This window comes from Sporobolomyces salmoneus, assembly GCF_050403485.1.
Source record: "Sporobolomyces salmoneus JCM6883 DNA, S_salmoneus_JCM6883_v1_ctg12, whole genome shotgun sequence".
Classification (NCBI taxonomy): Eukaryota; Fungi; Basidiomycota; class Microbotryomycetes; order Sporidiobolales; family Sporidiobolaceae; genus Sporobolomyces; species Sporobolomyces salmoneus.
In genome coordinates this window covers 270,274-293,218 of record NW_027481151.1, presented here as the reverse complement: position 1 = coordinate 293,218, position 22,945 = coordinate 270,274, and the positions used below count along the sequence as shown (strand labels likewise).

Here is a 22,945-nt window from a genome sequence, read left to right as displayed (position 1 = left end):
TCTCAAGCTCCGACTCCTTCAGGTCTTACAAAGTTCCTTCGATTCAGCAGCGCACCTGAGTACGGTAGTTCTCACCGGTCAGTGATCGGCGTCTTCTCACTAGTATAATGAGCGATTCTCTCACCTTTGATCGACCTAATCTCGGCCTTGAACCCCTGCGTAGCTTCCTGTAACGCTTTCCTCTCCCCTCCACCCGTTCCCGTCGTCGACGCAGTCACAGTAGTCGTCGATCCATACGTTCTATAAGGGTTCGAAGTCGTCGACGAAATCGAATGTAATTCCGATTCGAGGAATTCGTTGAACGTGACGAACGAACGCATGAGTTGTCCTTGAGGTTGAACGAGGTTTGAAGGGTTCGCCGAGAGGTTGGGCTTCGAGGTGGAGGAGGAGAGGGAGAAGGATGCATGGAGAGATTTGAGGGAGGTTGTGAGAGGGACGAGGAGGAGAGGTGCGGCGGGAGGCGCAGTTGGAGCTTCCTCCTTTAAATCGTCTTCGTCGGAGCTCTTCTCCAGAAGAGGTTGCTTCTCTTCGTCCTGACCCTCTTGCGCGAGACCAGACGTCGTGACAGCTTCGTTTTGTCGTTTCGAAAACTCTATCGCTTCCTTCCCTCCCAATTTCTCACAACTTTCCGACTCTGTAAACTTCTTCAACCCTTCCCACAACTGTAGATACTTCGTCTCATGAAACTGGAACAATTTCGTCTTCATCTGGAGTGCGAGGATCAATCGAGGGATCACAATTTTCTATTTCCACATTCGAAGTCATTAGCTCTCCCTCGCTGCCCCTGTTAAGAGAGAGAGTGAACGTACTTTGTAGAACCAAGCCACTAGAGCCCCTACCGAACCCCCCAAGAAGACCAAACTTGACAAGAATCGAATGAAATTCGGCACTGAGGAATTCGGTCTATACACTGGTGCGGGAGGTCGGCTCGAATAGAATGAGTCGGCATTGTACGTTCTACTCGGTACATTGAGCTGCGAGAGCGCAAGGGGTTAGCTGAGGAAGTGGGTTAGATAGCCGAAACGGGCGAGACGAACCGATGTGGAGGAAGAAGAAGAAGGAGGTGGAGCTGAATCACTAGGTGGGTGAGGTGTAGTCGGTACGGCGTTCGCGGTCACCTCGCTGGGCGATGACGGAGAATCTGACATGTTGGTCAAGGATCAAAAAGTTGGAAGATTCGCTCGCAAGTGCAACACTGTCGCAACTTGCTTCTCGACGGAACGCACTTAGATGACGTACTGCATTATTGCAGAAGGTAATCGAGCCGAAGACGCATCGCTCGCTCCACTGAGAAATGCATGGGCGAGAAGCGAGTTTCGCAAGAAGCCTTGTTTCAATCTGTCCACGCTTCGTTCAATCGAGGCTGAGCGACTCTGGGTGCCTACTACCTCTCTTCACAGGAGGCGCCATCGAGGTATCCTTCACATAGCGACACAAGGAGCAGAAATGAAGTCTTCGAAATTTACAGTTTTCATTTTCAATTCTTGCGGTTTCTACTGCAGGAATCGACTCCGCTGCAGGAGGCGACGGTGCCCTACTCGCGGAGAGCGCGATCGTTGAGCTTTACGAAAGGGAGAGTAGGATGATCGGTGTCGTATGTCGAAACAGAGGTAGAAAGGAAAGCGAATTGAAAACTGTCTGTCGATACCGTCAAAACGAATACGCCTTCTTCCCGCTGCTACTCAGTGTAGCCCTACCTTATGCCATGTAGCTGTCGTTTCCATCTTGAGAGCGTTGCGACCTCTAGCCTTCGGTCCTCCGGGCGTGACGTTCCTCAGTCCCCCAGTAATTGGTCTCACTAGGCGCTGTTGCCGAGTTGAGTACCGGGACACTGGTCTGCGAGGGAGCTGGCGACCTTCTATGTTACTTGATAATACGATGAGGTCCGAAAGGACTGAGGACGAGATTGAGAGTGGGAGGAAGAAGAATGTGGTCGAGAAAGGCCGGCTCCAATGGGGCGGGCTGAGTATATTGCTGTCGTGTAGGTCAGTGGTCGAGATAGTCGATGGAGTCGCAGAATGAAGAGAGAGACGCTCGAGGGAGAGAGAGGCGAAGTTTTTCAGCAAATTTGCTTTTGCTTTCCTCTCTCGTGTTGAAGTCCTTCCTCGCCGCCCAGCAAGGTTAGTTTCGAAAACGCCCTATACAACGCCTCAAGAATGCACCGAACCGCCCTACAAGCAGTACAGAGAAGGGGTTGAAGAGGGAGGGAAGATCTTGAAAGTGGGATGAGGAAATCGTTTTATCGCTACCCAGCTCACTCAGATGGACTCTTTAAAGAGACCAGATGCTCGAGGTTACAACATTCTTGACCGTATCCAATTTTGGAGCGGTCCTGACCACTTTCAGTTGAGGGAGGGAGATTATGATCGGGGTGAAAGAATCGGGGATTGAGACTAGGAGCAGAGAGCTAGTACGAGGGGGATAGCGGTATGCATCTACGGATTCAGTAAAGAACTCTCGAAGTGCTGACTGTTTGGTGTTTGTCACGCGTTGCGTATCCCATCTCTCTCCTCTCCTATTTCTTCCCTCCTTACTCCGACTCTCTCCCATTCCATTCGAATCGACTCGCCTGTACGACTATGACATACGGCGTGAAATAGACTTCCGCCAACCATGAAGGTCGAATACTGCAACTTCTCGGGCTACAAGATCTACCCTGGAAGGGTATGTTCACTCTCCTCTGCTCTCCTCCAGTCTGCAGAGCCACGGGAGCTGACTCTGTCCATGTTTGATTCTCATAGGGAAAGCTCTACGTCCGATCGGACTCGAAGATCTTCCGGTTCGACTAGATTCCCTTTTCCGACTTGACAGTTTCAAATCCGACTTTACTGACTCTTCCTTTGCCTCTCCTTCATCCGCACCTCTACTCGACTTCCATCACCTCTCTCTTTGACCTCACATTCTTCTCGTCGACCCACTTCACTCCCGAATCTGAATCCTCCGATTCTCATTTTCCCTCGAATCATCGCAATTTCACCTCACTTCCTGCTCTCAATACTCCGCTACATCACTCCATCACTTCGACATGATATAGTTTCGTCACCTCGAAGGAAGAATCCCTCTTCCTTCAACGCAAGAACCCTCGTAAGATCGCCTGGACTACCGTCTACCGACGAGTCAACAAGAAGGGAGTTACCGAGGAAGTCGCCAAGAAGCGTTCGCGCAAGACTGTCAAGGCTCAACGTGGTATCGTCGGTGCCGATCTCTCTGCGATCTTGGCCAAGCGTAACCAAAAACCCGAGGTTCGTCAAGCTCAACGTGACGCCGCGTTGACCGCCGGAAAGGACAAGAAGAAGGAGAAGAAGTCGGCCACCAAGACTACCAAGGCTTCCGCTGGTATCCCCAAGTCGAACGTTCCCCGTCAAAAGGGTGGAAAGGCTGCTGGAGGTCGTTAAACTTTTGAACATTTAGTTTCCTCTTCCTCTTTCCTTTTCTTGATTCTCTATGAAATTTCCCCCTACTTTTTTGTTGCCCATCGTCCGTGCCGCGCGTCGGTCTGGGGAGTTGTAACGCTGCGTCTTTCTGGCTTGGCGGTAAAAATGTAAGGGTCGCAAGCTCGAATGAGAACCGGAGGAAAGCTTACAGCTCAAAGCGTTCTATCACGCCTGCACATCCCCTGCATCCCTTTTGCTCGGAATGTCAAGCTTCGCAGATGTGAGATTCTCATACAGCGCGAGCATTGAGTTCGCAAAGTGAAACGAGAAAACTTCGCTCGCAGTTTCGAGGCCGTCGCTACCTCGAAGCGCTTCGCGTATCAAAGCACTGCCGCTACTGACAGCGCAGGTGCTACGAATACTCACCTCCTGATTGACCAGTGAGCCCTTCTTGTCGTGGGCTGCCATCGCCTCAGAACGAGGTTAATGAGCTTTTTTCGCTACTGAATGGTCTCTCGCTCTCGGTTCGCAGGTGAATTCGGCGACAAGCCATACTCCGTTATTGTCGGGATTAGGAGACTTGACTGCGTCAGACGTTGTCTCATACGATTTCATGAATTAGCAAGTTTTCGGTGCTCGTTCCGTCCCAACCTCTCGTTCCCGATGTTGTAAACATCCATTTCTCCAGTGGATCGACATCTAAAGAGACACATACATTCCGAGAAACAGTCAGTAATGTTCTCCTCTTCCTGCGGACGAGCAGAGGGGGCCAAAGCTTCTCTCCCCCCCTCGAGAACCGTGGAGAGATGACTCACGTATCGCCGACAGCGTCCCACCATAATGTCCTCCACTGACCACTCTAACTCCCCCTTCTTCTCCCTCATTTAGATCCAGTTTCCTCCTATCCCCCTTCTCGAACGGTTTCACTTTCTCCAAATCCCACACTCTGACACAATCCCAACTACCCGTAACGATTCTTCGGTTCGATAACGCTCTGATGGAGGTAATGGGACCGGTCGAACAGGGGAGAACATAGGTAGAAACGGGGAGGGAAGGGGATCGTAGGTCGTAGGAAGAGAAGAGGGACGAGTGACGGGAAACGAGGATCTCGTCGCCGGAGAGAGACCAGCACGCCTGAAGTGGATCGTGTCGAGTTGAGATGTCAGGGTTTGGGTCGAAGTAGAGAGGAAAAGTTGAGCTCACGGAAGTAGACCATTTATCTCTCCCTCTTCCTCCTTGTTCTTTCGAGTCCGAATCTGAAGACGACACCGAAGAGAGACCTAGTCTTTCTAACTCTTCACCGAAATCAGGTAACCTATGAACTCCCTTTCCCTTCGCCGCGGAAGAAGCTATCCGTTTATCCCAAAGCAGAACCAACCCATCCAAACTCGTACTCATGAAACAATTCCCAGCGACCCCTCCACCGCCTTCTCCTCCTTCCGAGTCGCCCTCCAGTATAGGAACTTCGAGAGCTGAATCTTTCGGTTTCGTCGGGAACGTCGTCGAATTCGCTCCGGGCAGCGTATCGTCTACTTCTCCATCCGCATCCGCATCCATTTCTCCGTCTGCATCGGCGTCGGCATCGGCGTCGGCATCCATGTCGGTATCTTCTTCTCCGGCTGCATCTTTCTCTCCCTCCTCCTGTTTCTTTCCAAACCCGTTCTTCCCGGCGCTCTTCCTTGTCGAGGAGGAGGTGGGTTGATACGATATTGACGAGATTTGTCGAGAGGGAATGTTATCGCCTCCTAGTAGGAAAGATTGTTTGATTTTCCCATCATTCAAATCCCAATCCTAAAAGCCCGACTCAATTGAACCAGTTCAGTTGTCTTTCTCGACTAGTATGAAGAGAGTCAGAACTTACAAATATCCTTCCATCCCAACCACCACTCAAAAAACTAGTCTCATCACTCGGATCAATCGTTAAAACCGAAACTGGACTCGTCGAAGAATGTCCTCTAGGATTCGTTCGGTTCGTGTTGGTCGTATCGTCTGGTTTGAACTGATGTCGAATTTGTCCTTGATCGTGTCTTATCGTGAACAAGTTGATGGAACCTTTCTAAATCGCGAGTCGGAGAAGGATTCTCAGTTTTCATTTTCTCGAATCGACGAGAGGTAAAGAGAAGGGAGACTCACGGCGGTACCTGAGAGACCCCAGAGTTCTTGTGAATGGACAGCGAGACTGTATACACCTGATTGGGTCGTATTCGTCGAGGTTTTCGTTCCCCATTTGACTGAAGAAGTCGGATTTGGATCGTTTGAGGGAGGTTCAGGGTCCTCGTTCTCCCAATAACCCGTCAAAACCGGTGGTCTATTATCCGGAATCGTCGTCGTCGATGTGTTGTTCTTGTCCTGGGTCGCAGCAGATGACTGCTTAACAGTCAAGTTGAAAGTAGAAGTTGTCGAATTCAGAGTTGAGTAAAGGGAGTAACGTCTGACGAATCCGTCTGAACCTCCCGAATAGAGGTTCGTACAACATGGAGTAGTCGCGAAGGAATGGATCTGAGTTGAATGAGGGATCGAGTAGAGACAGTTGAACGAGATAGAGAGGAGCTCTTTCGAAGTTGAAGCAAGGGGAGGAGGTTCGTAGAGAGCTTGTCGGGATTGGACCGATTCATCGTAGGAACCCATTCGGCGAGGACGAGGAGAGAGGGAGAAGTGGTGGGATCGGAAGCAAGGTGGGACAATCAGAGGGAGAGATTTGGGAGAGAGTTTCGAGGCGAAACTCTTTTACCCTTACCGAATCTCACTTCAGTCAACCCGTGAGTATACTCGACCTATATACGCATCGCCAAGCTGCTACGACCCGTCAAGGCTCGCCGGATCTTGCCCCGAGGTCGTGAAGAGGGAGAAATCGTTGCTGGAAAAAAACAGAGATCTGGTGACAATCTCGTTACAGCGGTATCAGACGGAGGAGAGCGTATGCAGGGATTAGCTAGATAGTTCAGTTGGTCTTGGAACAAACTGGAACGGGCAAGAAGCGAGGGAAGGAGGACCAACTTCACCAACTCTCAGCAACCCTCCTCGAATCAATCTCTCGAGTCCTCATACTGACCCCCTGTTGTCGTGTGATCAGGCAAACTAAGTTTCACTATGCAAAACGATCAAGGACAAGTTGTCGACCTCTACGTCCCTCGCAAGTGCTCTGCCACGAACCGATTGATCATCGCCAAAGATCACGCTTCGGTTCAAATCAACGTTGCCGAAGTCGACGAGGAGGGTAAAATGACGGGTTCCAACGTCACCTACGCGTTCTGTGGAACTCTTCGTGAGAAGGGTGACTCTGATGATTCCCTCAACAGGTCAGTTTTCACTTTTCTCTCTCCTCTCCTCTCTTCCTCTCTCTCCTCAATCTACGTGGTTCGACAACTGACTGACATGAGAGCGTCATGTGTAGGCGCGCCACTGATGACGGACTCCTCAAGAACACCTGGTCTTACTCTCAATAAACTCCTCCTCATCTCGATTCGATTCTTTCTTCAATTTTTGTCCTAGTTTCCTTTATCGATCATCGCATCCTATAATCACCAATGAAGACTTTCGCCTTAGCTGACGAGGGTAAGAGGGGATACAAGGGGCGTAGTAAGGCAGCGCAAAAAACAGAGAAGAGGCGGAGCACAGAGGATTTAGAGTGGAAAATCGTTTAGAAACCTTGTGAAACATTGGTGATCTTTTTTGCGGGTACCCAATATACTTCACTTAGACTCTCTTGCTGTGGGCCGCTGAGAGATCTGGGGTGGAAGGAGTCTAGGAGAGAGTTGAGAAGAGTAATTTTGCGAAATCGAGCTTTCTACCTCCTTCGCTTTCCTCCTTCACTTTTCGATGTCTCGTCAACGCGTCAAATGATTGAGAGAATAGCTGAAGCATCCCCACTCTTGTCCCCTCGACCCTCCTCACCACGTCAAGATTATTTCCCCCCTCAAACTCCAACTTCCGATCTCCCCGTTCCATGTCCCTCAGGGTCAACGACACGCGAGTACGAGAGGTCGTTAGTAGGATTCTACTTGTACTCTATAGCTTCAGAGGTGAGTCCCTCTTGCCGCTTCGAGGAGTCGAGAGCGCATTGTTGACTGACGAGTCGTTCTCCGCTCTCCTCTCTGTCCCTCGTTCACGGTCGAGCAACGGAGCAGGTGTGGGTGATCACGACTGGAACATTATTCCTCCCCGTCGTGTTGGAGACCTATGCTCGTTCTCAAGGTCGTTTGAGCCCGGATTACTCGTTACCCTGTCCCTCAACCGTCTCTACTCAAGATGAGATCGTTGGGAGATGTGCCGTCAAGATACTCTTCAGTTGGGTAGACACAGGTACGAGTCCTCTCATTTCTCAACAAGAAAAAAACGTTGTGATGACCAGCTTTCGTGCAGAATATTTTCAGCTTCGTTCAGTTTGATCGTCTACTCCCTCTCAGTCGCTCTTCAAGCTCTCACTGTGATCTCTATCGGAGCATTAGCAGATGATCGTCAGTCTCTTTGAGCTCCTTCAGACCGAACTGGATCTAATAACTTGAGAGCGTTGACAGCGGTTCTACGACATCGTTTCCTCCTCTCTTTCGCTACGATCGGTTCTCTCGCAAGTTTCGCTTTCGTCCTCTTACCTTCGACTTCGATCTTTTGGTGGATGTGCGCTCTCTTCGCAATCGTGGCGAATATCTGTTTCGGAGCGACCGGAGTTTGTTTGAACTCACATCGTACGATTTCTGTCTCTCCTTGTACTTCTTTCTTACACGTAAAGGACTGAAGTGGTCGCATCGGAGCCGTACAGTCCCGACATTGGCTAGACTTTCACCGATCGTTTCAACCGCACAAGAATCGTTACAAACCAGTTTAGACAACTATCATTCCCTCCTCCTCCTCTCCCAGCAACGCAAGGAACAATCCAACTCTCCAGCTTCACCACCTTCAAACCTAGAACACGACGACTCCGACCTCTCTGAAGCAGCTCGGTCCTTTTCGCTCGCAACGTCGCATTACGCACTCGTCAAATCACAAGAAACGAGTAAAATCTCATCTAGAGCAATCGCCGTAGGTTACGGAGTTGGAATCGCGGTTCTGATAGGGTTGTTACCGCTCGTGAATTACCTGGGAAAGGGTGAGGGGGATGAGACTTGGCCTTTGAGAGTAGCGATTGGAGTGAGTGCGGTGGGCTGGTTCGTTGGATCGATCAGTGAGTCTTCTTCTCTTTCAGATGTTCGATCTGGAATCAAGAAGTTTCTCACTCGAGATTGAGCTCGGTTGAAATAGTCGCTTCGAGATTCCTCGAACCTCCTCCTCCTCCTTTGAATCCAACACGACGACCTACGAGAAGAAGAAGCGGTTCCGGAGGAAGAGAATACGAGACGACGACAAAGATGGTACTTGAGTCGGTGAAGAAGAGTTGGAGAGAATTGGGGAAAACTTTGAGAGAATGGAGAAAGTTGCCGAATACTTTCGTGTATTTGAGCGCTTGGTTCTTGTTGAGCGACAGTGAGTCCCCTGCACCATCTCTTCCACTCTAGAGATTTCATCGCGCTCCATCCTCTAGCCAACAACGAGCTGCTGATTCATTCTCGTTTCCTTCGAACAGGTTTCGCAACCTTAACTTCTACCGCTATGCTCTTCGCGAAAACGACCCTTCACCTCCCTACCTCCTCTCTCATCGTCGTCGCGATCCTCACTCCCTTCTCCGGGATCGTCGGATCCCTCCTCTTTCCCTCCCTCCAGTCACATCATCTCCTCCCTTCCTCTTCCCTCTCCGTTCTCTTCCTCCTCGTCTGCGTTTCCTCCCTCATCCCTCTCTGGGGTATCCTCTCCCTCAACTCGAGCATCCAGTTGTATGCATTAGCGATACTATTTGGGACATTGTATGGAAGTTTCCAAAGTTATTCGAGAACAGTTTTCAGTGAATTGGTACCGAAGAGTCAAGCGGGGAGATGGTTTGGATTGTATTCGATTACGGATAAGAGTTCGAGTTTCCTAGGACCCGGTTTGGTTTCGATTATCACGATCAAGACTGGAGAAGTAAGCTCAAAATTTCTCACTTTTCTCGTTTCCCTTCTTTGATGAGAGCTGGGAGGAATGAATGAATGAAACTGATGAGAGAGTGTGTGTGTGTGATGCGAGTAGATAAGAAATGGGTTTTGGTTAATCTTGGGGTTCTTTTTGATGAGTTTACCGATTTTGAAAAGGGTCGATATGGAAAAAGGAACGAAAGATGCAGAAACCTTCGAGGCAGAACTCGAAGAACTACAAAGACTGAAAGGGAGGATCTCTTTCGACGCTCACGACGGCGAAGACGAAGAGGAAGGAGTAGAGGGACTCTCTCGATGAAGAACGAGCTGAGGAGTCTGAGTGAAACTGCAATTTATTCTTCGATTCTTTATTGTAAGCATTCGAGTACGATCCCAGCCGCTACAGTTTCTCCACCTCTCCTGAATAACACTCTTCCCATTGATTTGTTCACTGAGAAAGGTTCGATCGGAATCAAAGAGGAACGAATTCCAGGTGAAGGTCTCAATTGAATCAAGACTTTCGCTGAACTGTTCTTTGATAATAACCTGTCGTTCGGATTACTTCGGATATCAGTCACACTTCCAAGGAGGTAGATATTCAGAGTAAGAAGAGAACTGACCTAGGTTTCGCCTTGATGACTTCTCCCGTCGTTTTATCCAACAAAGCATCCAATCTCGAGATACTAGCAGGAATATCCCTCGAATGATGAAACAATTCTACGGCGTAACCCGCCGTAATTGGATATTTCGGTTCAAACACGATGATTTGTGCGACGAAAGAAGAAACGACGGGGATTGGTTGCGAAGGGGGACAGAGTACCGTACCGATCCTGTGGGCGGGAGGCGGAGAATTATCAGTGTCAATGTCGAGGAAAATGACAGAGAAAGGATTTGACGGAGGAAACGCACGAGAGTTGTAAGGCGTCGATACCGGATAAGAATAAAGTTGCGTTTTGACCTGCGAGGGCATAGGGGACTAGTTCCGTATCCACCTCGATCGCTATTGAAATTATCATCGTCAATTGAAGAACACAACATCAGCTCCATCATCTCGGTGAGTGGCTGAGGCTGAACGGATTCTCGACTGACCTCGAACAACTCCCGTTTCGTCCCCAGGTAAAGCAGCCAACCTTTCCCCAACTTGCACAATCCCACTCTCTACCCTTCCTGACACGGCTAATCCACTAGCAGTAGCTGATTGTCCTTTGAATACGTTCGAAACTGGAATCCTCAACGGAGCTTCGAGGGATCGATTCGGAACTTGTAAATGATCTGTGTTCATCGTCGGCTTCTTAGTCAACTCCGACAACGAGAGCTCGACTGAGAGAGAAGAGTAGGGACGAACCTAGAGTTTCTACGAGAGTGTATCCAGGATAAGCCCACCAACTCTTCAAGATTGGATTCCTAGCTTCGACGAGGTTCTCTCCAGACATGGCTCCGACGGGTACGAAGTGTAGGTTGGAAGGTAAGAATCCGATTTCGGTAGTTAGGAATGGCCACAGTTGGAGTTTGATCGATTCGAATCGTTTCTCCGACCAATCAACCTGGTCGCGTCACGCCTTCGTCAGCTCCTTCATCGTCAATGAAGAGGTGACTAGAGAGAGGAAACGCACAGCATCGAGTTTATTAACCGCGACGACTAATTCCCTCACCCCTAAACTCCTAACTAAAACCGCATGTTCCCTCGTCTGCCCACCACCTTCAAACCCTTTCTCAAACGCGCCCGATGATCCATCGACGACGAGGATCGCGACGTCGGCTTGAGCGGCTCCTGAAATCATGTTGGGGATGAAATCTCGATGACCTGGGGCGTCGATCAGGGTGAATTTACGGTGTAGAGTAGAAAAGGAATCGATCGCTACGTCGATTGTAACTCCTCTATTCACTCTCTCCTCCACGTCAGTGCCACGAGAGAGAGGAGATGGGAGAGAGGGAGAAAGACGACTGACCGTTCACGTTCTTCTTCCAAGGCATCAAAAGTCCAAGCATACGCAAAACTCGCCTTTCCTAACTTCGCACTCTGTCTTTGAAAACCCTCTACAACTCGATCTTCCGTCTCTCCTAACTCGTGCAAGACTCTTCCCATGAGGGTCGATTTCCCTGCGTCGACATGTCCAATCACGACGAGACTCAGAGTGGGTTTCTCTCCTCCTCCTTCTTGTTGAGCTTTCTCTCGTACTTCGGAGAGAATCTTCTCTTTTGAAGCGATTACTTGTGCGGCGGATTGTGATTCCTCCCGCTCTCGTTCGCGTCGATCACGTTCGAATCGAGCGGCTTTCTCTTCGTCTTCCACTTGTTGAAGCGATTTTCCTGAGGAAGACAGTCCGAGAGCTTCCATATCGTTCTTTAGTTGATCCACTCGAGGTTGAACTGCGGGTTGAGAACCTGTTGATAGGGTCGTTGTCGTCGAAGATCCACCTTTCTTGATTGAGATTTTCGGAGTTGAAGCTGACGAGGAAGAAGTTGAAGGTTTAGGAGCTGCTTGTTGTTGTTGTTTGGCTTGACGTTGTTCTGAATGACGAAGTTCGGTTTCGAGTGTGAGTCGATGTGCGAAGTCGAACAGAGATCGAGAGGGAGAGGAAAGGACGAACAGAAGAAAAAAACTTGGGTCAGTTTTCGACTGAACTCATCACGAAAGAGGATTTTCGAACCCTTTGTTCTTCCTTCTCCCTAACTCGCTCCCCCTCTACATTGCCCGCTCATTTCCTCCGAGTCCCTCCCGATCCAGCGCTCTTCGCTTCCCTCGCCTCAGCAGATAAAGCCGTCCCTTTCCTCGCTTCCAACACTTTATCATCCGGACTCAATCCCCACAAATCCTCTACATTCATCCCTCCTCTCATTCCTCCTCCTCCTCCTCCGACGCCGGATCCGGATCCGAGGGAGAGAGTTGAACCGGTGATGGATCGAGAGAGATGTCGAGCTAATTCAATTCCACTTCCGCTTTCTCCTCCTGCTGAAGTTCCTCCTCCTCCTCCTGTTGTTGTTGGTTTAGCTGAAGCGTTGTTGTGGGATCGAGGAGGTAGTAGGGAACTCGCGAATGGAGATGGGGTCGCTGCGAGTTGAGCAGGAGCTGGGGAGGAGGAGAAGATTGGGGAGAGTATCTCGTTGACTGCGGACATTTCAGTGTCCTCCTCCTTAGCAGCGTTCGGGTTCGACGCGGAAGCAGGGGACGGAGTATCGATAGCTTTCGAAGAGGAAGAAGTGGTAGCGGCTTGTTGAGCTTGTTGTTTGGCGAGCATTTTCAATTGTAATTTCGACAGAGGTTTCTTCTTCTCTTCTCCAACATTCGTAGTCCCAGCTGTCGGAGTCGGAGTTGATGATGAAGAGGGAGGCGCAGCGACAGAGGAGGAGGAGGGAGAGGAGGATTTCGAGAGTTTTTGAGCTGCGATTTTCGATGATAATTTCGAGGGAGGTTTCTTGTGCGTCGTCGCTGTCGGTTTCGGTTTCGGTGCATCGTCGTCGATAGAAAGCTTTGCCAATTTCCCTTCCGTTCCCTTCACCACCTCCTCCTCATTCCCATTCCCACTCCCAGTCGAACCCTCAGAACCAAAAGCAGAAAGTGAAAGAGAAGAAGACTGAGGATTACCTTCTTCCCTCTTCCTCTTCCCTTCCCTCTTATGTATCACGTCCAAATAATACCCGACCGTACCCTCTACATCGAAATAACTATCCCATAAACTATCCCGGATCTCTTTCGTCGAGATTCCGGACGCATTGGGTCCTCCGAGGAGGGATTCGACTTGAGAAACGGCGGAAACCATTTGAGCTACACTCCACTCCACACACAGACTCCGGGTCAGTGGGAAAGAGAGTAGTAGGAGGAGGGAGAAGGGAAAGAGGAGGAGGAGAAATACCTTGTTGTTCCGACGTCATGTCCTCTTTGAAAGAAAGAACGAGCGAGGAGAATCAGTAACGAGCGACGAAGCTGAGATGGTGTGTGTAAACGCGTACCGTAGTAATCTTCACCGGAATCGAAACCTCCATCATCCAATTCATCTACAGAGAATAAGAGGATGAGCGAATCGATCCGAGATGAGAGACAGACGGGAGAGGAACGAACCGTCTAGATCGAGATTCTTGACGGCTCGGTGACGTGACTACTTGAGAAGTGTCAGCTCTGCACATGAGGGGCTGTAGAAGGAGCTTACCATCTTGAAGAGTAATGAGTTGATGGAAGAGAGGAGCGACGATCCATCTTCTCTCTCCTCTTCAACCACTTCCACCAACTCCTTCAGGACCTTAATCTAGCTCCTAGAGCTACTCTACTTCCACGACCCGATCCAGCAGGCGAACGGCGCGCTCAACTCGGTCATACGCGTCTCATCTTCCAACACACTTCTCTCTCTTCCCTCTTTCTCTCTGCTATGTCTCCTCGTGATCCACTCCTCATCTACGCCCAACGACACGCCTCTCAACCCCTCCCTACCTCCGGTCGTCGTCGACTCTCGATCCGACCTCCTCATCCCTCCTCTTCCATTTCAGGTTCCTCCTCCGTATTGAGGCCTCTCTTCCTCCGACTTCGAGGTCGTCGTTCAAAACTATTATTACTCGGGATCCTAGTAGGGGTTGGAGTGTTGGGAATGGTTGTCGTGGGGAGGTTTCAGGAGGGGGGATTGGAGCGAGAGGGGAGGGTCTTCTTGAAGGAGGGAGGGTTTGGGAAGGATTGGATGGGCAGGGAAGAGGAAGATCCTGAGACGACGACAATAGAGGAGACGATTTCAGGGAGGAGGAGGAAGAAATTGAGATTGGATGGGAACGAGAACGGGGAGGAGGAGGAAGGGGAAAGAGAGAGATTGTGTTTATTGTTCCCTTGGAGGGAAGGATGTGAGGGCGTCGAAGGGAAAAGAGATCCGTTCAGGTGGTGGGAATATGTCAAGTCGAGAGGGAGGTTATTCTTCCCCGGGCAACTGAAACCGCGGAACGAAGGAAGTCGAGAATCAAAATCGGATCAAGCTCAATCTCAACAACCTCATCCGATTCATCTCCTCATCTCACAAGCTCGTTCCGAATGGGCCTCGAAGCTCTCCCGACAGAGTAAGACACTGGCTCAAGGGATCGAGGAGTACGAGAGGAGGTATCAGAGGAGACCGCCGAAAGGGTTCGATGAATGGTATTATCACGCTTTGGCGAACGATTTCATCATGAGGGATGAATTCGATCTCGTCGATCAATTCGTTACTCCCTTTTTGGCACTGAGTCCGGAGGAAGTGAGGAGGAGACATGAGATGTTACAGGATGATGAAGAGTTTTGGTTACAAGTCAGTTCATTCCCCTTTCTCTGTTCTCTCTCGTTGGCGCTAACGATGAGATTCGGCGAGTAGGACAAGACATTCACAATCGAGCTAAAGGATAGAGGAACGAATAACCTGATTCGAGGACCAATGAATTCGACGAATCCTCGTCCGAAACAGATGTTGAAACTGTTGGAGAAGATTTCTCACAATCTACCGAATATGATCATAACGTTTACAGGTCACGATCAACCTTGGGTAAGGCGACGTTTCGCTTTCAGCTCTTCCTCTTCCAAAGCGAGAGCTCAAACAGATAGTCGTGAACAGATTGTTCTGAGCGGAGAAAGTCGAGAGAGACATATCGCAGCTGCTCGAGCTGGGAAAGGTACGCTTCCTTTTCTCCTCTCTCTCGCATTCTTCACTGACACTACGGCTTGCAGTTCTCTCGCCTGAAGAAGTCTCCGACCCTCACGACGACCCAACTCTCGACGGCTGGGCAAACGCCTGTCCCCCTTCTTCTCCTCTCCGTTCTCTCGACCGCGTCGATGACCGTCTCCAACAAAAGCGAATCTGGCACGAATCGGACGAGAGAGGTGATTATGGATTGATCGTGAATCATACCGAAACGATGAATTTGTGTTTGAATCCCGAGAATCAATTGATTCATGGTTTCACTTCATGGTTCGTCGTCCTCCCCCCCTGATCTGTTACCATCTCCCGGGTAAGCTGACGGCGGTATGAGTCGATTCGAGTAGGGTTGGTCCTCGACCCGGAACCCTCTATCCAATCTTCTCCCACACGACAACTCACCTTCACTCAGATTTCCTCGTCCCTCCAATCGATCAATACGATCATAGACTCGGATCCGATCCCGATTGGGACGAGAAGAGGTTCGATAAAGTCGTTTGGAGAGGAAGTACGACGGGAGCAGATTTGAATATTGAACATTCCAGGAGGTGGAGTCAGAGAGTTAGGTTATGTCGACGTGAGCCTTTCTCTCCCTTCTCCATCAGTTGACTGTCGTCTAGAGGCTGATGACAGAACGAGCGGGCCACAGTACCGTTTGAACCTGGATCGAAAACTCTTCCCTATTCACCCTCCGACTCTTCCATCTCATCGAATGAAGAACTCGATTCAATAGGACCCCTCTCTACCTTCACCGCAAACACGAAATCCCTCGCACAACAGTATTTCGATTTCGCGTTCGTAGGGAACGGAGTAACTCAATGTGATCAAGATCCGAAACTCTGTAAAGAGTTTTCGAAACAATTCAAATGGGATTCTGAAGGATGGATGGAACCGGAGTTACAGAACGAGTATAAATACGTGATTGATGTCGATGGGAATGGTTGGTCGGGGAGGTTTCATCGGTGAGTCTCCCTTGCCCTTCGAATCCAAGCTGGAGATTACAAGGTTCGAGAGACTCACGGATGATTGATTTTGGTTCAGGTTGATGAGTTCGAAGAGTCTAGTGTTGAAGAGTACCATCTTTCCGGAATGGTATTCCGATATGATTCAACCTTGGTTCCAGTTCCGTTCCCATTCCTCTATCTCTCTCTCACCCTTCTCTCGTTGAACTGACTCCTCATTCGCGCACTACAGTTACGTCCCAGTCTCAACGGATTACAAAGATCTGTGGACGATCATGGCATTCTTCAAAGGGGACCAACGAGGGAGAGGTCATCATGATGGATTGGCGAAGGAGATTGGGTTGAATGGGAAGAAATGGGCAGAAAAACATTGGTAAGGACTCTCTTCGCTTCCTCTCTGCCACGTCATTCGCGTCACTGATTGAGATTGTGTGAGTAGGAGATGGGTTGATATGGAGGTTTGGTTTTGGCGAGTGCTTCTAGAGGTAAGCTCTCTTTCGCTCTGTCCTCTCCGGAAGTCTTACCTTGAACTGACCCTCTGTGTGTGAGAATAGTACGCTCGTATTATGGGTAGGGACGAGAATGACTTGCATTCGATGGATCTTTGACTGCGAAGAAAGAACTCGAGAGTTGGATCTTGTTTTTGTTGTACTATCACTCGTTGTCCTGCATCTTTCTCTCTCTGCATTCAATTCATATCGCATTCGCACTCTCCCCTACCTTTGCCCTGCAGAACGAGTTGCGGAAATTCAATCGTCCGGCGAGACTTAGAGAAATTCCTTCCATCTCGTCGTCTCTCCTCTCCAACAACGACAAATTCGTCATGGCCGCCGAACCTCAATTCGCCGCCCCTTTCCCTCCTACATCCGCGCCCGTAGTCATCCCTGTCCCTGAACCTACGTATGCCTCGTCGTTGCCTTCGTTCTTGAGTCCCCTCGGAAACTTGATCGACCGAATCGATCAAACGAGGGATCGATTAGCACTGCCCGATCCTGGGAAATTCGAAGAACTAGGTCGAGAAGTCAAGCGTACGTGTCCCCCCCCTTCCCCTCTGCTTGTCGTCGATGGAGGAGTTTCATAAAAACTGATGATCATTTTATCTCCCTCTCCTCTCCTCCCGACTCTGCGTTTGTACGATGGACCACGAGTAGTTACGCATTTGAGTAATTACACGTTCGATGGAGCTCGAGCGGATCTATCGAAAACTTTGAGTCAAGTTCCAGCGTTCCAAGTTACTCATTCGTTCGCTCTTGGATCGAACGGAGGTCCGATGGGAGGAATCAGTCCGGGTACTTATAACTTCGGTGCGGTGTACGCTACTTCGAAGGTGAGCCATCAGTCGTCTTTCGCAATTCGAGGAGGGTTTTCGGGTTTTAGCTGATGTGAGAATCGACTTGTTGGGATGGTGATTCAGACGTTCTTGCAAGGAATGGTTGATAATGAAGGAAGTATCACGGGAAGGTTCAATTATGGTTGGTCTCCTGCAAACACTACAAAGTTTGCGATGCAAGTGAGTTTGTCTCTTTCTCTCTCTCTCTCTCTCTCTCATTTCGCTCTCGACTGAGTGAACTGACGTTCTCTCGTATCGTTCACGTGTGTAGCTCCCCTCTTCTCCTACTGCCCCTTCGATGCTCTCAGTCGAACACGATCGAGTCGGAAAAGATTACACCCTCTCTTTCAAATCCTACAACCCTTCTCCCGTCGATCTCACCGGATCCTACATCGCCGCCTACCTCCAATCAATCACCCCTCACTTGGCCGTCGGAGTCGAAACTTTGTACCAACGACCTACTCCCGAAGTCGAAGATTGTTCAGTTGGTTACATGGCGAAATACCACCAAACTCAACGAGACGAAATGGGACAATTATTGAAAGGGTCTTGGATCGCTACGGGACAAGTAATGAGTCAAGGGATTTGGCAAGCTACTTATTGGAAGAAATTGGCCGAACGTGTAGATGCTGGAGTTGATTTAATGGTCATTCCCGCACTTGATCCGAGGGAAAGGAAAGCGGTAGCGACGGCGGGGGTTAAGTATGATTTCAGGATGGCGACGTTCAGAGGTCAGGTCGATTCGACGGGTAAGGTCGCTGCGTTGTTGGAACAGAGGTTTTCTCCCGCTTTCGCTTTCTTGGTCGCTGGGGAAATCGATCAAGTAAAGGTAAGTCACACTCTCCCTACTTCTCTCTACTCTCTCCTATTATCGTCGATGGTGGAACGTTGAACTGACAAAGAGTTTGCGATTTTCTTTTCTTTTTCCGTTTCCTTTTCCGTTTCCTTCCTCTCTCTTTCTCTTTCTCTCTACCTCACAGAACACCAGCAAGTTTGGAGTAGGTATCCAAGTTGATAGCGCATCGGAAGAAGCTTTGGCCGCTGCTGCCAACAGTCCTCCCGAAGGACCTCCTCCTTTGTAAACAGTCGACTTACTCTAGCATCTCCCCTCCTCTTCTTTGTCTTTCTCCGAACACTGTGAATGAAAATCTACCCCCTCCCTGCTCGTCTTACATCACTATAACTGAGCGAAGTTGATTGCGAGAGAATAATGTTTTGCGAAAGTTGAGATGCGCGCGCGAAGTGTTTGCTGTCTCTCTCTCTCATCTCACCTCTCGCAACTTCCCGACTCCCGACTCGCCGCCAGCAGGCACTACACCTATTCGATTACACTCCGCATCCACGGCGTGCTTGCCTACCGTCCTGCCCCCTCTCGAACCCTCGTCTCATCATCATCAACCTCCATCTCTCTCCTCTCTCCCTCCGTCTCTCGCTCCCGAATATGCTGCTCGATCAAACCCAAGGTACCGAAATGGAACGACTCTGGAACCTATTAGGGGAACTAAGTTCTCAACTGAGTCACAACCGACAACAAACGGAAGAATTACATCGAAGAGCCGATGAATTGAGGTCTCAAGCGGTACATTCTCAAACTGGGTTCACGTTGAGGAGGTTCAATGTAGATCTTTCGAAAGGTAAAACACTCCACTTCACTCTCATGCTCTCTTGTCGCGCGCGAGGTGAGTGAACTCGGAAAAGGGAGGAGACTGATGAGGGGTTTGTGAGTACGAACAGAGGAATTCGAATCGGAATTAGAGAGATTGAACGTGTCTCTAGTGATGGAGAATCAAGCTTTACAACAAGAGAATCGACAATTATCGAGTTTATTGAAAGATTACGAATCGACTTTGGACGCAGTCATGTCAAAGTTTCGTTCCTATGCTGTACGTTTCATCCTTCCCTTCATCCAGCTACCATCGAAAAGATGCTGATGAAGCAAGGAGACGAGCGTATATATAGCACGCGAGTCAGCAACACGATTTAGAATTAACAAGACATTATGAATCCCTCCTTCTCTCTATGCCCGTCGTTCTACCTCCTCCCTCCTCCACTACCACCTCGACAATAGATCCCTCAACACTCGTCGAAGTTCAGTCGCAAGCCCCTCCCACGTTGGAACCTCATCAACTCTCAAACTCGTTACATCATCTCGCTTCTTTGATTCGAAAAGCACTTCGATCATTACAAGGTGAAGACCCTGAATTGGATTCTACCTCACCTCTACTCAACCCGCAAGTAGATCTGTTTGATCTCTTCTCCGAAAGAAAGGACCCGGAAGCTAGAAGTAGAACTTCCTCAATCTCCTCCTCCACAACGGATTACTCTCAATTCTCAACAACGAGTTCTCTTCCGAATCGCCACGACCCGAGTTCAGGAGGATATATTTCCCGTCACTCTACTTCCTCTCGACTCTACATCCCGACAACTTCAACTTCCTCTCTCATTTCCTCAGCCTCAGAAAACCCTTCTTCCTCTTCCTCCACTCCGGGTTCGACACCAGCGATGGATGAAGGGAGAGATCCCGAAGAGGAAAGGATTGAACAGTTAAAGTCACGCGGGATTGGACCGTTAGATGAAGCCTTGGAGAGGGAGATTGAGGTCGAGAGTTTGAGGAAGGAGAATTGGGAATTGAAGAGATTGTTAGGGATCGAAAAGGAGATCGTCGACGAGGAAGAAGAAGCACAACGACGAAGACGACGAGCAGGAGAAGGGGCTCAGGAGAATGGGGAGAGGGAAGATGGGAGGAATGAGAGAAAGACTGGAGGAGGAGGAGAAGGGAAGAAGTTGTTTGAAAGTGGAGCGAAACCTGAACGCTCATCAGACGAAGAAGACGATGACGATCAGGATGACGATGATGAGGACGAAGACGAGGATAAAGATGTAGAGTTGACGAAAGAGGATGAAGCGTTGTGGGCTGAATTGTTCGAGGAGGGAAAGAGGGAAGGGAGGAGTGAATTCGATGGTGATAGGGAAGGAGGGAGAGGGGAACTGGAAGAAGAAGAAGAGGAGGATAATGAGCCAGTGAAGGTGGAGGATGCAAATGAGGTGGAGGAGGAAGAGAAGTAGAGAATAGCTTTTCGTTTGCGGTTTCGTTTCTCGCTGTGTGTCAGTTTTTCGCTTGTTGTAGCTCAGTTGATGACCTAATGAACTCCTATATTATCTCTCCTGTCTACTCGGTACTTGCTCAACTCGACTCATCAGGGAAAGAGAAACAAGGTGAACGGTAAAACTGTTTTGTCTCGTCCGAGTTTCCAGTAAACCTTTCTCTCGCAAGAGCACAATACAACAACCACCCAACCATCTTCTCTCCCTTCTTCTCTCCGCCTGCGCCCACCACTCGACCAGACCAACTCGCACGCCTCACGATTCCACTTTTTGAATCGCCACCTTTCTCTGCGCCTTGGGTTTCAACAGTTCCGGATCGATTCCCTTCGGAGCATGTTTCCTCCTATTCTCTTCCTTGTTGTTCGCGGCATCCAACATTTCTCGTCGTAGTTTCGTCGCTTGATGGATCGGTTTAGGTAGATAACGTTGTCTATTGATCGTCATTCCCAATCTCCCAGGTTTGTCAGTTACACCGTTTCTTTGTTCCTCTCAAGTCAAGAAGAGAGGAGACGAGAGGAGGAAGAAAGTTGGGAAGGAGAAGGGAGAAGGAAGGAAGAAGGACGAACCGTTCAATCTTTGAAACTTCAGCGACTTGACCCCATTTATTCCTCAATTCCGTCCTATACTCCCTCGCGACTTGTTCCTTCTTATCAATGACACCAATCTTTTCACCAGCAGAAGATTTCCAAATCCTTAGATTACCGTCATCTGAACCGGAGAGGACGAAGCGGGTGTCGAGGGTGTAGGCCGTCGAGAAAACCCTGCACGATGACACACGTACACGAGGTTTCGAGTGAGTAAGCGGGAGAAGGTGAAGACAATGAGATGGGAGAGAGGAGGGAGAGAAGACGAACCGTTGCATTCGTTTCGTATGATAAATATCTCGAGAAGAACCTTGGTTTGATTCCCAGAGACGAACGGTACGGTCATAAGAACCTGAAACGAATTCTCTTCCGGTAGGGGACCAATCGGCTGACATGACACTGATTCCCAGCTCATCTTACGAACGAGTCAGTCACGAACCTCAGAAAGAGGGAGAGGGAGGAGGACGGGGCAACGTACGCTCCAACGTGACCTTTGTAGACTTGAGTAGTGGTGGAAAGGTTTCGCATATCGAAAGTGTAGAGATTGTGATCTTCTGAAGCGCAGAGGAGGATTGGAGGTTGGAGAGGGTTGAAACTGAGTTGATTGATCCTCATCTACACGTTCGCTCGCACTCTATCAGCTTTCTCTTCACTTAGTCAGGAGATAGGGAGAGAGAGAGAGACGTACCTGCATAGCTACTCGACCCAAAGCTTTCCCCGATCTCAAATCGTACAAAACTACCGTCCTATCACTCCCACTTGATGCGAGGACGTTCGTTTCGGATTTATTGAACGCGACACTGACGATGTGTTCCCCGATTGTACTCGAAGAGGTAGAGTGGAATTTGAGAGTAGAGATTGGAGAAGTTTTCGTTTCGTCGAAAATCTCGATTGAATGAGAAGCGGCGGCGAAGAGGGGATCGTAGCGATGATGAGAGATGGCACTAGATGATAGAACGAGTCAGTGTTGCACGGACTCGGAGACGGAGACAGAGAAGAGGGAGAAGGAGAGAGAGAAACTCACTTGAACCCAGATTTCCCATGATAAGTCTGTAAAGGTCTCGCATCCTTTCCTGACGCACCATTAATATCCCACAATTTGACCGTTTTATCCGTACTACAACTCAATACTCGATTACTTCCCCTCGATTCCATTTCCTCCATCTTTCCAACTTTTGTTTGATATTCCTCATCATCCAATTCATCCAACTCATCATCGTACCCTGCTCTCCCTTTTCCTTTATATCCAATCTCTGTTCTCTTTCGTTTGAGTGATTTCTCCCTAGTTTTACCATCCGAAGATTGTTGTGCCGGTTTCTTCTCTAAACGATTCTCCTCCCCTTTCATAGGATGACTAAAACACAACCCTTTAACCATCGCCCCTCTCTCATGAGCTCCTTCAACACTCCAAACTGTACTCTGTCTACTCAGGTCCCAAACTCTTACTTCTCCATCTCCCGAACCAGTAGCGATTCGGGATAATGAGCCGAATTCGTCTTTGACGAGGGAATAAATTCCATCTTGATGACCTTCGAGAGAGGCGACGAAAGGTTTCGCAAACATTCGATCGAGTTTAGAAGCAGTTACGGCTCGTTTGTATTCACGAGAACGCGCGAAGGGATGTAGGGAAGGGTCGAGGTTACGACTGACGGGGGCGGAAGAGGTCGAAGTCGAGGGGAGGTGTTGCTCGATTGAGCGGTGCATCGTTTTGATTTTCTAACATAGCATTCAACAGGGTAAGTACAAGACTAGAGAGGGAGGAGCAGAGAGGAGAGACGAGAAAAGATGAAAAAGCAGGGAGACGAGGGAAACGTACCATGGTGAGCGAAGACCCTTCTAGGCTACTCTGACTAGCTACTAGTTGGTCTGGCTGGTGTTCCTGTCGAAATCGAAAGAGTCGTAGTGGAGAGAGAGCAGCTTCGGAGAAAGTTCTCGATGAACACTTCTCTTTCGCTTCTCACCTCTAT

At 49.4% G+C, this 22,945-nt stretch overlaps 11 protein-coding genes across 11 annotated transcripts; 6 read left to right on the top strand and 5 right to left on the bottom strand.

Annotated features, from left to right (window-relative positions):
* Positions 1-2: 2 nt before the first annotated feature.
* On the bottom strand, positions 3-1,148 carry JCM6883_004748 (uncharacterized protein; the record flags this gene model as incomplete). Its single annotated transcript, XM_076630833.1, has 4 exons — positions 3-55; positions 125-743; positions 810-974; positions 1,038-1,148. The coding sequence occupies 4 exons, from the start codon at positions 1,146-1,148 to the stop codon at positions 3-5; spliced, it is 948 nt and encodes a 315-aa protein (XP_076489257.1).
* Positions 1,149-2,613: 1,465 nt separating this feature from the next.
* Positions 2,614-3,395, top strand: JCM6883_004747 (ribosomal eL24 family protein; the record flags this gene model as incomplete). Its single annotated transcript, XM_076630832.1, has 3 exons — positions 2,614-2,664; positions 2,742-2,779; positions 3,035-3,395. 3 exons carry the CDS (start codon positions 2,614-2,616, stop codon positions 3,393-3,395), a joined length of 450 nt encoding a protein of 149 aa, XP_076489256.1.
* Positions 3,396-3,975: 580 nt separating this feature from the next.
* Positions 3,976-6,002, bottom strand: JCM6883_004746 (uncharacterized protein; the record flags this gene model as incomplete). Its single annotated transcript, XM_076630831.1, has 5 exons — positions 3,976-4,073; positions 4,190-4,508; positions 4,578-5,165; positions 5,236-5,430; positions 5,508-6,002. The coding sequence occupies 5 exons, from the start codon at positions 6,000-6,002 to the stop codon at positions 3,976-3,978; spliced, it is 1,695 nt and encodes a 564-aa protein (XP_076489255.1).
* Positions 6,003-6,464: 462 nt separating this feature from the next.
* On the top strand, positions 6,465-6,820 carry JCM6883_004745 (uncharacterized protein; the record flags this gene model as incomplete). Its single annotated transcript, XM_076630830.1, has 2 exons — positions 6,465-6,673; positions 6,769-6,820. 2 exons carry the CDS (start codon positions 6,465-6,467, stop codon positions 6,818-6,820), a joined length of 261 nt encoding a protein of 86 aa, XP_076489254.1.
* Positions 6,821-7,213: 393 nt separating this feature from the next.
* ATG22 (Atg22p) lies at positions 7,214-9,677 on the top strand (the record flags this gene model as incomplete). Its single annotated transcript, XM_076630829.1, has 8 exons — positions 7,214-7,396; positions 7,502-7,676; positions 7,748-7,831; positions 7,892-8,059; positions 8,134-8,535; positions 8,613-8,834; positions 8,935-9,368; positions 9,474-9,677. The coding sequence occupies 8 exons, from the start codon at positions 7,214-7,216 to the stop codon at positions 9,675-9,677; spliced, it is 1,872 nt and encodes a 623-aa protein (XP_076489253.1).
* A 49-nt stretch (positions 9,678-9,726) lies between these two features.
* JCM6883_004743 (uncharacterized protein) lies at positions 9,727-11,988 on the bottom strand (the record flags this gene model as incomplete). Its single annotated transcript, XM_076630828.1, has 8 exons — positions 9,727-9,904; positions 9,979-10,188; positions 10,268-10,358; positions 10,448-10,630; positions 10,704-10,902; positions 10,972-11,236; positions 11,308-11,869; positions 11,985-11,988. The coding sequence occupies 8 exons, from the start codon at positions 11,986-11,988 to the stop codon at positions 9,727-9,729; spliced, it is 1,692 nt and encodes a 563-aa protein (XP_076489252.1).
* A 69-nt stretch (positions 11,989-12,057) lies between these two features.
* JCM6883_004742 (uncharacterized protein) lies at positions 12,058-13,509 on the bottom strand (the record flags this gene model as incomplete). The annotated part of the gene is made up of 5 exons (XM_076630827.1): positions 12,058-13,124; positions 13,213-13,236; positions 13,310-13,354; positions 13,419-13,455; positions 13,507-13,509. 5 exons carry the CDS (start codon positions 13,507-13,509, stop codon positions 12,058-12,060), a joined length of 1,176 nt encoding a protein of 391 aa, XP_076489251.1.
* A 213-nt stretch (positions 13,510-13,722) lies between these two features.
* On the top strand, positions 13,723-16,567 carry JCM6883_004741 (uncharacterized protein; the record flags this gene model as incomplete). The annotated part of the gene is made up of 10 exons (XM_076630826.1): positions 13,723-14,616; positions 14,680-14,847; positions 14,917-14,974; positions 15,030-15,270; positions 15,345-15,574; positions 15,647-15,959; positions 16,039-16,119; positions 16,192-16,332; positions 16,399-16,444; positions 16,514-16,567. The coding sequence occupies 10 exons, from the start codon at positions 13,723-13,725 to the stop codon at positions 16,565-16,567; spliced, it is 2,226 nt and encodes a 741-aa protein (XP_076489250.1).
* A 215-nt stretch (positions 16,568-16,782) lies between these two features.
* Positions 16,783-18,371, top strand: TOM40 (TOM complex pore protein TOM40; the record flags this gene model as incomplete). Its single annotated transcript, XM_076630825.1, has 5 exons — positions 16,783-16,987; positions 17,111-17,286; positions 17,374-17,469; positions 17,561-18,118; positions 18,270-18,371. 5 exons carry the CDS (start codon positions 16,783-16,785, stop codon positions 18,369-18,371), a joined length of 1,137 nt encoding a protein of 378 aa, XP_076489249.1.
* Positions 18,372-18,730: 359 nt separating this feature from the next.
* Positions 18,731-20,355, top strand: JCM6883_004739 (uncharacterized protein; the record flags this gene model as incomplete). Its single annotated transcript, XM_076630824.1, has 3 exons — positions 18,731-18,923; positions 19,024-19,172; positions 19,249-20,355. 3 exons carry the CDS (start codon positions 18,731-18,733, stop codon positions 20,353-20,355), a joined length of 1,449 nt encoding a protein of 482 aa, XP_076489248.1.
* Positions 20,356-20,649: 294 nt separating this feature from the next.
* On the bottom strand, positions 20,650-22,797 carry JCM6883_004738 (uncharacterized protein; the record flags this gene model as incomplete). Its single annotated transcript, XM_076630823.1, has 7 exons — positions 20,650-20,824; positions 20,961-21,155; positions 21,249-21,377; positions 21,457-21,593; positions 21,667-21,922; positions 22,003-22,694; positions 22,795-22,797. The coding sequence occupies 7 exons, from the start codon at positions 22,795-22,797 to the stop codon at positions 20,650-20,652; spliced, it is 1,587 nt and encodes a 528-aa protein (XP_076489247.1).
* Between the last annotated feature and the right edge of the window lie 148 nt (positions 22,798-22,945).